At 41.3% G+C, this 15552-nt stretch overlaps 1 protein-coding gene across 6 annotated transcripts in view; it reads left to right on the top strand.

Moving 5' to 3' along the window:
- The window catches only part of adcy7 (adenylate cyclase 7), a 138783-nt gene that overhangs the window by 115922 nt on the left and 7309 nt on the right, over window positions 1–15552 (top strand). For 5 of the 6 annotated variants that reach the window (XM_069901612.1, XM_069901617.1, XM_069901613.1 and 2 more), the window contains 6 exons: window positions 1400–1450; window positions 6175–6228; window positions 6807–6860; window positions 7788–7957; window positions 9651–9744; window positions 9843–10001. In XM_069901612.1, the coding sequence (XP_069757713.1) occupies window positions 1400–1450; window positions 6175–6228; window positions 6807–6860; window positions 7788–7957; window positions 9651–9744; window positions 9843–10001 (582 nt within the window). The remainder of the gene's footprint in view (window positions 1–1399; window positions 1451–6174; window positions 6229–6806; window positions 6861–7787; window positions 7958–9650; window positions 9745–9842; window positions 10002–15552) is intronic. The other variant, XM_069901616.1, reaches the window with a different exon arrangement.

Genomic DNA, 15552 nt, shown 5'->3' with positions numbered 1-15552 from the left:
TGCCGCTGGTAAAACTTTAATAGATCAGTATCTTTGGATATCTTGATACAGAGTGTGGGGGGAGGGGATTCATAACAAAGCATTAAATAGCAAACTCATGTCAAATGCCATACACCAAAGTGCTGGAGAACCGCAGCAGGTCAGGCAGCATCTATAGGAAGCAAGGGAATATCACCAATGTTTCAGGCCTGAGTCCCTCATCAGGGTGACTTTGTCAGATTTCAGATATATTGTCAGAGTACATACATGACATCACATACAACCCTGAGATTCTTTTTTTCTGCAGGTGCGGCAGAATTACCACATATTGGTAGTGGAAAAAAAACTGTACACAGCGTAGAGATGTAAACAAATAAAGAACTATAAACAGATAACAAATATAAACAAACTGTACAATACAGAGAAATTTTAAAAAGTGCACAAGTAAGAGTCTTTAAATGAGTCTCTGACTGAGTTTGTTGTTGAGGAATCTGATGGTGGAGGGGTTGCAGCTGTTCCTGAACCTGGTGGGGCGAGTCTTGCGGCACCTGTACCTCTTTCCTAATGGCAGCAGAGAGAACAGAGCCTGTGCTGGGTGGTGTGGATCCTTGACGATCGCTGCTGCTGCTCTCCGACGGCATTGTTCCCTGCAGATGTTCTCAATAGTGGGGAAGATTTTGCTTGTGATGTCCTGGGCTGTGTCCATTACCTTTTGGAGGGCTTTATGCTCATGATGCAGCCAGTCAGCACACTTTTGATCATACATCTGTAGAAATTTGCCAGGGTTTCTGGTGTCATCCAAACCTTCTCATACTCCTGAGGAAGTAGAGGAGCTGATGTGGTTTCTTCACCATGCCATTGATGTGTTGGGTCCAGACTCTCAAGAACTTTGCTCACCTTTTCCACCTCTGATCTCCCAATGATCACTGGATTGTACACCTCTGGCTTTCTCTTCCTGTAGTCAACAATAAGCTTGTTAGTTTTGGTGAGAATTTGAGTGCAAGGTTGGTGCACCATTCAGCCCTGTATGCTGACTCATTGCCTTTCACTACTGTGTCATCGTCGGCAAATTTGTAGATGGTGTTATTGTCATACCCAGCCACACCATTGTAGGTGCAAAGTGAGTAGAGCAGGGGGCTAAGAACACAGCCTATAAAAGTAATTACCTTGAAGGACTCAGGCTCAAAACCTTCCTTCCTATGGATGCTGTGACCTGCTGAAGTTCTCCAGAAATGTGTGTTACACCACAATTACAGCATCTGCAGACTTGCCTGTTGAACTGCTAATGTCAGGTCCCGTTTTCCCCATCCAGCAAAAAGGCCTAAGATTGTGTAGGATAATTACTGCTGACCGTATTTAAGAATTGTACATTATCGGCAAAAACTATATGCTACAGTGAATATTCTCTATTTCTTTTTAGTTTTCAATAACAGAACTGCACAATAATACAAATGAGACGAACTACCCCCTTGTGAGTAGACGCAAATATGATATTTTCATATATTGATTTTTGTACATGAACTTTAGTCTTAATGTATTAGATTGTCCCACCAATAGCTCTAGATCAGCTTTATACTTCACGGTTGGGCATGAAGTGTTATTTATTTTGTTAATGTCCATAATGAGAGGGGCACCCTTTCCTATTACATAATTCTTTGGCTTGGCTTCGCGGACGAAGATTTATGGAGGGGGTAAAAGTCCACGTCAGCTGCAGGCTCGTTTGTGGCTGACAAGTCTGATGCGGGACAGGCAGACACGATTGCAGCGGTTGCAGGGGAAAATTGGTTGGTTGGGGTTGGGTGTTGGGTTTTTCCTCCTTTGCCTTTTGTCAGTGAGGTGGGCTCTGCGGTCTTCTTCAAAGGAGGTTGCTGCCCGCCAAACTGTGAGGCGCCAAGATGCACGGTTTGAGGCGATATCAGCCCACTGGCGGTGGTCAATGTGGCAGGCACCAAGAGATTTCTTTAGGCAGTCCTTGTACCTTTTCTTTGGTGCACCTCTGTCACGGTGGCCGGTGGAGAGCTCGCCATATAACACGATCTTGGGAAGGCGATGGTCCTCCATTCTGGAGACGTGACCCATCCAGCGCAGCTGGATCTTCAACAGCGTGGACTCGATGCTGTCGACCTCTGCCATCTCGAGTACTTCGACGTTAGGGATGAAAGCACTCCAATGGATTACATAATACATTGCAATGATAGCACCAGTCAGAAAGATTTTTTTTAAATGAAAGCAAATTGAATTCTCGCACCATTCTGTGGTGCAGTCAAGATCCAGTGTAATTATAAAGTGAGCCAACTTGAGTACTCAATTCAGGGTGTATAGAAACTGCTATTTTTCATATTTTAGTATTAATGAAAATTATGTGGTACTGTACATTGAATATTATTTTCTTTTTAGCATTACTTTAAAAATATCACAAATGTGACAGAGAATGAGAATTATGACCTTCTGTTAAGTATTTTTTTCATTATAATTCTTGTCAATAAAATGTTTGCTTGGTTTATTAATTTTATTAAATTATACCACCAATAACTGTCAAGATCTTAGTGCTTCTCAGAAAGGCAAACACACACTTTTTGTTACCTCCAATAATGATGTGCAATATTTCTGCTGCTAAAACATATTATGATTACAATAAGACAGATATAAAAAGTGATGTAGTTTATAAACATGAAAAGCCGGTTGACCCCTGACAACAGTACTCTTAGGCATTCAAGTTCAATTGTAACCTTTGTGAGCAATGCTACATTCACGATGTACTGAAGCATTTCAGTCATCACTTTAAAGGTACCAATTTCTGCCTTTAAACATAACAAAATTAGGGCGGCATGGTTTGGCCTGGAAGTCAGCCTGAAGAAAACTGAGGTCCTCCATCAGCCAGCTCCCCACCATAACTACCAGCCCCCCCACATCTCCATCAGGCACACAAAACTCAAAACGGTCAACCAGTTTACCTACCTCGGCTGCACCATTTCATCTGATGCAAAGATCGACAACGAGATAGACAACAGACTCGCCAAGGCAAATAGCGCCTTTGGAAGACTACTCAAAAGAATCTGGAAAAACAACCACCTGAAGAAACACCTAAAGATCAGCGTGTACAGAGCCGTTGTCATGCCCACGCTCCTGTTTGGCTCCGAATCATGGGTCCGAATCATGGGTCCTCTACCAGCATCAGCGCTGTCTCCGCTCCATCCTCAACATTAATTGGAGTGACTTCAGCGCCAACATCGAAGTACTCGAGCTGGCAGAGTCCGCAAGCATCGAATCCACACTGCTGAAGACCTAACTGCGCTGGGTGGGTCACGTCTCCAGAATGGAGGACCATCGCCTTCCCAAGATCGTGTTATATGGCGAGCTCTCCACTGGCCACCGAGACAGAGGTGCACCAAAGAAGAGGTACAAGGACTGCTTAAAGAAATCTCTTGGTGCCTGCCACATTGACCACCGCCAGTGGGCCTCAAACCGTGCATCTTGGCGCCTCACAGTTCGGCGGGCAGCAACCTCCTTTGAATAAGACTGCAGAGCCCACCTCACTGACAAAAGACAAAGGAGGAAAAACCCAACACCCAACCCCAACCAACCAATTTTCCTTTGCAACCGCTGCAACTGTGCCTGCCTGTCCCGCATGGGACTTGTCAGTCACCAACGAGTCTGCAGTAGACGTGGACATACCCCTCCATAAATCTTCGTCCGCGAAGCCAAGCCAAAGAAAGAAGAAGGGCGGCATGGTTAAGGTAGTGGTTAGTGCAACACTGTTACGGCGCCCGCCACTGGGGTTTGAGTCCAGTGCTGCCTGCAAGGAGTTTGTACTTTCTCCCCGTGTCTATGTGGGTTTCCTCCTGGTGCTTTGGTTTCCTCCCACTCTTCAAAATGTACCAGGGGTTGTAGTCAGTTGGGTTTAATTGGGCAGCACTGATTCGAGGGCTGAAAGGGCAAGTTACCGTGCTTTATGTTTAAATTAAAACATTTAAATTTAAAATTTTTAAATCAGTTACCATATCTAAATTACTGTTCCAACCACAGACATCCAGGCTGTTAACTGGTAACAAGGTTAGGAGGGCAGTATTCATCAGTGTTTTGATGTGAAGCCGTTTTTAGCCTGGCGAGGTGCAATTTCATGGGCATAAATGTCACCTTCAGTAAATTTTCTTCACGATATATGGTCTGCATCCAGAAAGCAGAAGTTCAAAACTGGGTTAGAAGAGATTAGACCAGAACCTTATGAGTTACACCTTGAATGTTAAGATATTTAGGCTCATGCATTCACAGGAAGGAAATGGTGAGAGACAAGAGAAGCTTGGATATGTAATTGACCAATCTCCATACACATTCTAGAGGATAGCATGGCATGGACTGCCTGATATAAAATTACATTTGCTGTAAAGGAGTTGTACAAGGCTTTCGCAAAACTCTTTTGGAGTATTGCATACCGGTTTGGATTCTCACTTCATGAAAGAGCAGACCCACATGCAAACTTGCCCTTGTTCATGATGATAGCCTACTGTGAGTGCATTAATATGGAAAGAGGCTTTATGACTAGTTTATATTTTCTGATAGCTTACTGTGAGTGCATTAATATGGAAAGAGGCTTTATGACAAGTTTATATTTTCTGAAATGGCAAACATTCTGATTACTAAATTCAAAATTCAAGGGTATCTAAAATAAAGAAATGTGTGGTCTTAAAAATAAGAAAATCCTGGAAATATTTAGTAGGTTAGATTGTATCAGTGGGAAAAGAATCAACTTCAAAACCAGGAATAAGTCAAAAGAAGCATGTTAAATTTTTGGGAGAATGGGAATGGCTCTGATGGGGTAAAACTATGGTGACCATGCAATTAAGCTGTAAATAAGGTCAATAAGTGAATGGAGTTGAAAAAGAAAGACTGCAGATGCTGGGGTTGTGTCCAGTTCACCAATGTGCTGGAGAAACTCAGCACCATCATTAAGAAGTAAAGGGTAACCAAAGTTTTGGGCCTGGGCCCTTCATCAGAGGTGAAAGAAAGGGCTGAGGCCCAAAACATTGGTTACCCTTCACTTCCTAGATGCTGCATGACCTGCTGTGTTTCCCCAGCACTTTAATCTATTGCAATGAGTGAACAGGAATAGTTAGAGAGTGACAACATGGATAAAAGAATGTGGGAATTGTGAAATTTAGCACAGGAAGACATGCCTCAGAGGTCAGGGTGGATTTGTCCACTTTCCGATGGGGAAGAACGATGTTAAACCCCCAACAAACAAGCTGAGCCAATAATCCAGATAAAGTACATGACTGATACTGATCAAAATCAAGTTACTTTATGTAGTAGTTTAACCTTCAGAAGCTTGCATTTTAGAAGATTTACTTGATGCAAAACCATAGGAATAGCTCACACTAACCATCCGAGAGTCTCATATTCATGAAACAATATTTATTTATTTATTTGCATAGATGAATACTTTTCCCGCATGTGTATTATTTGTTTGCATGTGTTTTATATCTGGTTGTACGTCTGCGAGTTTTGCACTGAGGACCAGAGGGTGCTGTTTCGTCGGGTTATACTTGTATAATAAGATGACGATAAACTTGACTTGAATATCTTTACCATTATTTAATTACTTTATATGGAATTAAAATTGTACTCCAATTATTTTTTAATTTTAGTTTTGTAAGTACAATACGAGGAGATACGTCCTGGGAAGCATCACTTGTTCATATAATCACACAGCACAGAACTAGATCCTTTGTCTCAAAGTGTGCACTCTGACCCTCAAGAACCTATCTAAAGAGCGCTCCCTTTGATTATTGCTTGTGGGTCTTATATAATTTTGCAAAAGAATTGTGTCTTTGTTTGATGACTTTGTTTAATCATCCAGGTGGTCTATGGGCCAACAATTATACAGCACAGTACAACTCCAATTATCCAAAATCGAATTCTCTAAAATCCTCACTTATCTGAAAAATTTTTTAAATTTTGGATAAATGAGTATATCCAAAACAAATCAGAAATCCTCATTTATCCAAAATTTTTCGGAGCCGAACTAACCTCAGAGGTTAAAAAAAAATTCACCCGACATGAATTTAGAATGACAATTGTCCTTGTTTCAGCTAACTCCCTCCTCTCTCTCTTTCCATTTCTTCTTCACCTTCACCTATTGACTTTTCTGTCCAACTCTCCGTCTCAAACTGTGCGCTGCTGTCTCCCAACCGCAAGCGGTCCGAAGAATCCATTGTCCCGGCGTCATCAAGAACGACCTCCGGGCAGGAGGTCAGTGGCGTTCCCTCCTATCCCCTTCCCTCCCTTGCTTGGTACACTGGAGCTTCCCATTGGCTTACTACTGCACACACACATTGGACTCCCTAGTGTGTGTGTGCAGTAAGCCTATGGAGGATTCAGAGTCAGGACTTGGGCGTCGGGTGTTCTGAATGACTGGGGAGAGAAAAGCCTGCTGACTTGCCACTGAGTGTTCCAGTGTCCTGGGAAGCCTCCCCAGGGATGAGCGGCAGCAGTGGGGGTGTATTGGGGACTGGCAGTTGCAGTTGGGAGGTCTCGGTGACATTGCGGCCAGCATTTTTTTGCTGAGAATTAAACATTATTTTAATGCTTAAAAAGCCTTCCCTGTTGTTTGTTGTTGTTTAAACACGGTTACAAGTGATTTGCTGTTGCTACTGGGCTGTTTTTAGAAAATGACCAGTTATCTGAAAAAAAGGTTTATCCGACATCGGCCCAGTTCCGACCATTTCAGATAATCGGAGTTGTACTGAACTGCCATTTATGGTATTTTAGAACTGTGTAGTGTGGGTGAAAATTGCATGTTATATTAAATACGATTGTTTTACTTTTAGCATTATTTACAGAATAAGACAAATTCAGCAGGGCATGAGAATTACTATCTTCCTGTGAGTATATATATATATATTATTTGTTCATTTTTAGCATAAATTGCTTCAATTTATTAGAATATGCCACTAAAATTTTTGAAGCATCTTTGTCCTTTTCAGTAAGGCAATGGAACACAATGTTGTCTGCTAAAATGAGATGTGCAACATTCTTTTTTGTAAAACATATTTCTATTATAATAATAAAGAGAAAAGTAGCAATGCAATTCTTAATGAAAGCTAATTGATCGCTCACAGTAGTGCTTGTGGGCAGCCAGGTAAGTGTAATCTTCAGGTAAAACACTTTGAAGATGTGTAGATGTAATTTAGTAACCACTTTAAAATACTAATTCTGCCCTTAAACCTCTATCATAAATCATCATGTTCAAATTGCTGCTTTTAGCCACAGGCATCCAAGCTGAGGTTAAGAGTGTAGTACTAATTGGTTCCTTGATGTGAAGATATTATTATCCTGGTGAAGAGCAATGTTGTGCTCATCTGAAAGGAATCCGAATTGTAAGTGGCGGGTATCTTTAAAAAAGGTAGCCACCTGATGCACCATCAATATTCACAAAAGGCTAACGTTGTGAAACTATCAGGTTTTTATTAACTGAAGACTGGAACAACCATCAACCTCATTGACTGATTGAAGCAAAGAGAAAGGAGAACGTGTAAGGGGCTATGGGTCCGATCAGTCCCGGGGGGTGTGTCCAACCGTCAGCCCGAAAGGATGCACCTTTGATGGGTTTGATGCCTATTATTAATAATCTGATGCCATCCCAGTAATTATATCAGCTGTTACAGATGTGTTGAGCTAAGTACAGCTGTTTGTTGTGTATTCAAAAAATCCATAATTGTTGGTCAAAATTATTTTAATTTTTTGAACAATTGATTAATCACTTATTTGGGAGTTACACTTTCTAATTCTTTTAATTTTACTTTTGATAGTATTATCTGTGCTGCTGTATCCTGGGACTCATCACCTGTTCAGTCTTCCTCAGAATTAGCTTTGAACTCAAAGCTCTCCTCCTAATTATTGCCTGTGTGGTTTATAACATAATTTTCCTGAAGAATTTTGGGTTCATGTTCGAGGAGTACAAAATATTTCTATATGGCAGGTATGATTTTACAACAGGAAACTTTAAACCTCTCCCAATGCTTTTGATGAAAGCCAACTCCTCACTGAAATATATGCTTTCCTCATATGCCGTTTCTGTTCACCAGATCGTCACCTTCCGACAAGCCCCCTCAAGCTGAGAGCATAATAATAATTGGTGTAGCTGTGGAAAAAAAAAGTCCAATAGAAAGATAAACACCTTCCAGTTACAGTGAGATGCAGAAAATTGTCAAATGCACTTAATAAGTCAGGCAAAATTTGTGGCAGGGCTGTTGCTGTGCCTGTGACCTGGCTTTAGATCCAGGCTGTCTGTGAAGAGATTCTGTGTTATCCCCGAGTGTGACCTGCGTGAGTGCTCTGGTTCCCACTCACTCTCCAAATGTACTGGGTTGGTAGATTAATTAGGCAGCGTGGGTTTGTTGGGCCGGATGGGCTGTATCGCTAAATAAATAAAAATTGTGGAGTTAACATTTTGAGTCAATGACCTTCCCTAACTAGGAGGTTGAACATCAATCTAGGAATGAACTTTTTTTCAGCTTCTGCCTGAACATTTTCTATAAGCAATGGAGAGCAAAAGGAGCTCAGTGGGTCAGCCAGTATACAGTGTTTTCGGTTTGGACCCTTTATCTTAATCATGCATTTTCAATGTTTTGTTTCTTTTTTTTAATATATCGATCTGTCTAGTTCTTTTTTTTTGTGTCCTGTATGATGCATGAAAAGAATGGGACTTCTGATGCAGTTTTAGGCTGGTCATCCCAACACTGAGATTATGTACAAATTTGCATAATGCAGACTATAAAGCACCAGCTCATGAGTAAATAATTTCAGTTTTATTCACAAATAATTGTTTTGCAGAATGTGTATTTTTGAGGTTTTTTTTTGTTTGTTTTCCCTGCTCAGCACAAGTCAATTCATGGCAATAAAACACAAAAATGCTGGAGGAACTCAGCAGGTCACGTAGCGTCCATGGGAGGTAAATATAAATAGCCAATGTTTCAGGCTTGAGCCATTCTTCACCAAAACTTGGTTATATATCCTTACCTCCCAAGGACGCCTCATGACTTGATGAGTTCCCCCAGCATTCATTCTTGTGTTTTTAACTACATTCACAGCTTCTGCAGATTTTCACGTTTCACTCAATTCTTGGCCATATTGGTGGGCATGCTGTGGTCTTCATTTGACAATGAATTAAATTTGGGAATGTTGTTAGCAACTTACTCGCTCTCAGTTTTTGTTCTCCCAGAGAGAAGTACTTGACTTTAGTCTTGTGCCTTAGCCCAGTTGACTGGCCAGAAATTCATGTTGGGAGTAACAGATGCTAATTTTGTTTGCATTGAGCATAATTTATCCTGCTATTCAAATTCTGATGCATAAAATTAAGATTATGCTAATTCTTATCATTTAGCATCATAGAGCCATACAGCATGGAACAGGCCCTTCAGTCAGACTTGCTCATTCTAAACTCAGCCTATTAGGTAACCCATGACACACATAGAGCCCATGTTTTGTGCTCATGTTCTCCACTGTGGAAATCAAGACTCAAATGTTCCCATATTAAGAGTGTTGGTATAATTTCTGGACCGAAAGGGATGTTATGGAAGTAATAGACTTTCATGTTGCTATTTGAATTTAAGCCAAAACAATATTTCAATAATTTGGTGTAACTTATTTTTGCAAATATTATTTTATTTTAGTAGTGGGAACCCAAGTCCCATGAAAAACCCAAAGATTATGAGTAGCTTTTATCTCTTCCTGTTTGGATTTACACTGCTGTTTTTAATAAAACAGGTAAGAATAATTGCTGTGCTAAAATACCATAACTACTTTAAATAGTTGAATAAGTTGCAAACAAAACAGCTTTTTTAAAAAAAAAACTTCATTTGCAGAATGAATATTACTGTAGACTAGACTTCCTATGGAAGAACAAATTTAAAAGGGAGAGGGAAGAAATTGAAACAATGGAGAATCTGAATCGTCTTTTATTGGAAAACGTGTTGCCAGGGCACGTGGCTGAGCACTTCATTGGTGAAAACAAAAAGAACGAGGTATGGATGAGGTACTCATCAGGATTGCATGTAGTATCATTGCCAAAATGGTGTCTCTTATTGTATCCAGCACCTCCTCAAAAAGCAAGGTATTTGAAAGAATGTTTAATTGTTGACAGCAATTTATTTAAATCAGAAAATAACTCGGGTGTGTGTAATCCGAAGTATTAATTGCTCTGGCAGAATCAAAGTGACTTAAATTGAGAGCAAGTGCCAAATTTCTCTCTCAACTGGATAATTGCTTTAATCTCTACTGCTACAATACTGTCCTTTTTAAAATAATAAAGTCTTATCCTGCAAGATATTGAAAGTACAAAGGCCTAACTGGTACTGATGTCAGAGTGAAAGAAAGAGATTTTGTTGGAAATGAAAGTCAGTTTTCTTTGGCAGTTATTAATGTTTCTCCCGCTTTAGCCATTTTAAAAATCTCTCTTTAACAATGCCGAAGTTACTGAGACGTAGTAAGGAGTACAATTAACATGCAGTGCCACTAACTGACAAAGTATGACTAATATTGGTTATTGAAGGTGTCTTTTGATGAAGAGAAAAATGAATAAGAAATGCATTTGTATTTTTCCAATCACTCTATCAATTTGTGAGGTCTGAAGCCCTGTTTAGTCTAACCAGCTATAATTATTTGTGGCAAAAACACTCTCAAACTGTAAAATTGGTACACATATGATGTTTTATATCAATGTGTTGAGAAAGAAAATTAGCCCATTAACAGAAAACTTAACATTTAATTAGAGCATTACACAAATCAATCTCTGCAATTGGGCACATCTTCAAAAGGAACATGAAACATTTTTAATCATGAAATTTTCACCACTTGGAAGCGCTGAAAATCTACTTGAAAATACTTTCAAGTGTTTTCCATTAACTTCCCTTTTACAACACAAGAGGTCCAAAATCTCTTGCACATGAAAATGTGTGCACAAATGTTACATAGGTGCAAAAAAAATCAGGTGATTTTGTGGGAATCTTAATTTTTCCATATTTGCATGTAGCTGCTGTCATTTCACTAACATTTAGCTTCAATGTTCTGCTCCAGTTGTCACAAGAAAAATTTCAAGTAATTGATCCTCCCTTTAATAACACGTAAAAGATTTTTTGACATTCAAATCTAATTACCTGTGGTTCCTCCTAAACATTGTTTATTAGAATCAGAATTTATTGTCATGAACAAGTCATGAAATTCGGTGTTTTGCGGCAGCGTCGTAGTTCAGACATTCATATTATAACCATCTTACAACATCACTATATAAAAAAAAAAAGAAAATAATAATGCACGAAAGTAAGACAATGTCTTTGGTTCATTGATTATTCAGGAATCTGATGGCAATGGGGAAGAAACTGCTCTTGTGCTGATGAGTGTTTGTCTTTAGACTTCTGTACCTTTTTCCTGAAGGCAGGAGAGTGAAGAGGGCATGGCCTGGGTGGTGGGGAGTCTTTGAGGATAGGGGCTGCTTTTTTAAGACACTGCCTCATGTAGATGTCCTCGGTGGAGTGAAGTCTGGTGTCTGTGATGTCGCATGCCAAATCAACAACCCTCTTGAGTTTATCCTTGTCCTGAGAGTTGGCGTCTCCATACCAGGCAGTGATTCAAACAGCCAGAATGCTCTCCTGTAGAAGTTTACAAGAGTCTTCGGTGATGTACTGAATCTACTCAGACACCTCACAATAGCTACTGGCGAATCTTCTTTGTGATTGCATCAACGTGGAGGCTTCAGGACAGATCCTCAGAGATGTTGACACCCAGGAATTTGAAGTTCTTGACCCTCTCCACTACTGAGCCCTTGATGAGGTCTGGGTTGTGTTCCCCTGACTCCCTCCTGAAGCCCACAATCATCTCCTTGGTTTTGCTAACGTTGAGCGCAGGATTGTTGTTGTTAAACCTTTCAACGAGCTGATCTATCTCCCTCCTGTACACTTCCTCATTGCCGTTTGTGATTCTGCTGGCAACTGTGGTGTCATCTGCAAACATAATTAGCATTGGAATTGTGCCTGGCCACACAGTCATGGGTGTATAATGGGTAGAGCAATGGGCTAAGCACACATCCTTAGGGTGTGCCTGTGTTAATAATCAATGAGGAGGAGACGTTTCCAATCTGTACTGACTGTGGTCTTCCAGTGAGAAAGGATCCAGTTGCAGAGGGGGTACAGAGGCCTAGAGTTTGTAGCTTCTTGACCAGCACTGAGGGAATAATGGTATTGAAAACCGAGCTGTAGTCGATGAAGAGTAGCCATATGTATGAATTGCTGTTTTCGAGATGATCCAGAGCTGAGTGGAGAGCATCTGCTGTAGCGATTGTGTAGATAGGTGAAATGATGGACGAATTGCAGTGGGTCCAGATCTTTCACTTAGGTACGTGTAAATTCTGGCCATGACCAGCCTCTCCAAGCATTTCATCACAGTAGAAGTTGGTGCTACTGGGTGGTCGTCGTTGAGGCAGCTCACCCTACTCTTCTTGGGCACAGGGATGATTGATGCCTTTTGAAGCAGGTGGGAACCTCTGACTGTAGCAATGAGAGGTTTAAAATGTCTGTGAACACTCTGGCTAGTTGGTTGGTGCAGATTTTCAGTATCCTAATAGGTACACCATCAAGGCCTGATGCTGGTGAGGGTTCACCCTCTTGAATGATGTTCTGACTTCACCCACAGAAACAGATATCACAGGGTCCTCAGCCTTTTCAGGATTCTAGTGGGTACTTTTTGGTTCTTCTCAAAGCAGGTGTTTAGTTCATCGGGTAGTGAAGCTTCACAGTCATCTATAGTGTTCACCTTCGCCTTGTAGGCTGTAATAGCCTGTACTCCCTGCCAGAGCTGGCATGTATCTGTCTCTGTCTCTAGCTTCCTCTGGAATTGCCATTTTGCTTCTGAGATGGCCTTCTGCAGGTCGTACCTGGACTTCTTGTAAAGATCCTGTCCCCAACCTTAAATGCCTTTGTTCTCACCCTCAGCAAGTTGTGAATTCTCTGATTCATCCAGAGCTTCTGGTTGGGGAACACCTGGAATATCCATGCGGGTCTTGATGAAGTCGGTGACTCCTGTTGCATTTTATTTCAACCCTATGGATGAGTCTTGATTATGTTCAAGTCCACTGATTCAAAGCAGTCCTACAGACTCTCCTCCACCTCTCTCATCCATACTTTCACCATCTTCATCACTGGTGCTGTGGTCTTCAGTATTTGCTGGGATGCCAGGAGTGGAAATATAGCCAGGTGATCAGACTTGCCGAAGAGCAGTCATGGTATGGCTTGGTAGACGTTCTTCATGGTGGTGAAGCAGTGGTCAAGTGTGTTGGTTCAATTGGTCTCGCATGTGACGTGTTTATCAGAGTCTTTTTCAGGTTGGTCTGATTGAAGTCCTCCGCAATGATCAGAAAGGCATCAGGATGTGCCGTCTTATGGCTGTTTATCACAGTGCTCAGTCCCTCCGATGCCAGCCTGACTTTAGCCTGGGGAAGAATGTTCAATGTGACCAGGATGATGGTGGTGAACTCCCTCGGCAGATAGAATGGGCGAAACTTGATCGCCAGATGTTCCAGTTCAAGAGGAGTAGGACTGCGACATGACCATCATGTCTGTGCACCATGATGAATTGATGATGATGCAATCGTTGCCTCCCCTGGCTTTTCCAGACCCCGGTGTTTGGTCAGGGCAATGGAAGGTGTAGCCTAGGGCTACAGCGCCGTGTCCGGAATGTCTGTGTTTAGCCAAGTTTCCATAAAGTGCATTATGCAGCACTTCCTGGTGACTCTCTGGCTTGGAGTTCATTGTTTGTTCTCCAAGTTCACAGCCCCACCTCTGCATCCATATAGTCGGGTCTTCTTTACCTGGCCTGTGAGTCTGCTCCTGTGGTGTTTAAATGGTCTGTGCTCTGTCCCTTTAAATCACCCGCAAGGTTTAAATGTACTGAGCGTCTGCTATTTGCGACTCCCGTGAAGTTTAAATGGCCTGATTGCTGGCTGTCATAGGCTCCATGGTGTTGTTGTACTTGCCTGAGCGCTGGCTGTTTAAAGGTCTTGCAGCCCAACGGAGACTGGCGATTCTGCCGATTCCAAGATCTGCCAGCGATCTTTGGACATCCATATTAATGAGTAAGTTTGATTTTGTGTTTCCGGTTTTATGTTTGACTTTTAGAAGTTCTGAGCGGGAATATTTGATTATCCCCGTCAGAGCTGCTCATAAATAGCCGCCTCTGTAAGGCGCCATTTTGGAAATTGAGGCACCATCTTGGAGATATGTAAGTGAATCAGTTTTATGGGGAGACATTAAATATGGTTGTGCCATGATTAATAGGGAGAATAGAACAAAAAACAGAGCAGCACAGGAATGAGCCATTCAGCCCATGTTGTCTGAGCTGACCATGGTGGTAATTTTCACATTCCACCTATACTCCTCCATTTGTTGATGTGTCTGCCTAAATACCCCTTAACCATTCATTTTTGCTTTCACCATTTCCCCTGGCAGCATGTTACAGACATCTCTTTCACTTTGTAAATGAAAAGAAAGCTTGACTCTTACATCTCCTTTAAACTTGTCCCCTCTCACCTTGAAGCTATGCCCCCTTGGTATTTGATATTTTCAACCTGGGAAAAAAGACTATGCACCCTATCCTGGCCTTCTTCAGTGTCTGATGCTCCAGAGAATAGTCCCAGTTTGTCCAGACTCTCTCATCAATAACACTCTCTTGATAAAACAATAAGCTGCTGGAGGAACTCAGCGGGTTCACGTTCTGGTGAACCTCTTCTACACCATCTCCAGAGCCTCCACATCCTTCCTGTAATCCAGCAATCAAACTGTAAACAAAAGTCCAAGTATGATCTATATATCTGCTGATCGCACCCAGGGCATTGGTTACCATTTTGGTCACCTGATCTATTTTTAAAAAATGTTGGCCACAGAGAAAGTGCAGTAAAGATTCAGAACAGATTCCTGAAGTGGGCACGTTTGTTCCATGAGAAGAGATTGAATAGACTTTGTTTAAAAGAATGAGATTGATTGGAACTTGTACAGAGATCAACTAAGTGAATAAAGAGATGGTTACCCAATTCAGGTGTGCACATAAAAATCTTTTATTATGCGATCAGTCTCAGAATAAGGGGTGGGCTATTTAAGATTGAAATGGGGGGGGGGGGGGGCCTTTTCTTCATATTGAGTTAATTAAAAATAAAGATCAATATATTTCTGGATATTAAAATAATCAAAAAACATGGGAATTAGGCAGGAAAATAGAGCTGAGACAATGGATCAACCATCAGTGGTGGAGTAGGCTAATGTTTCTACTTATTCTGCATGGTTTGGCCATGTGTGTCTGTGTGCTGAAATCATGATTGAATTTTCATTATTTACAGAGCATTCTCTAACCCGTTGATAGTGTGATCTTAATGATTATGCTTGAAGAGCGAGAAAAAAATTATGCACTGCAGGAATGAATTTGTAGGCCATTTGTGGGAGGGGGGAAAAATTCAGTTGTTCCCAACTGCTTGTAACCAGACATGCTGACTGTTTTGTCACTAGTTGCCCTCATGCTGACAATATAACAGCA

Source organism: Narcine bancroftii, chromosome 10, assembly GCF_036971445.1.
Source record: "Narcine bancroftii isolate sNarBan1 chromosome 10, sNarBan1.hap1, whole genome shotgun sequence".
Taxonomy (NCBI): domain Eukaryota; kingdom Metazoa; phylum Chordata; class Chondrichthyes; order Torpediniformes; family Narcinidae; genus Narcine; species Narcine bancroftii.
Note: the sequence above shows the minus strand (reverse complement) of the source record. Positions and strands in the feature narration are given on the sequence as shown.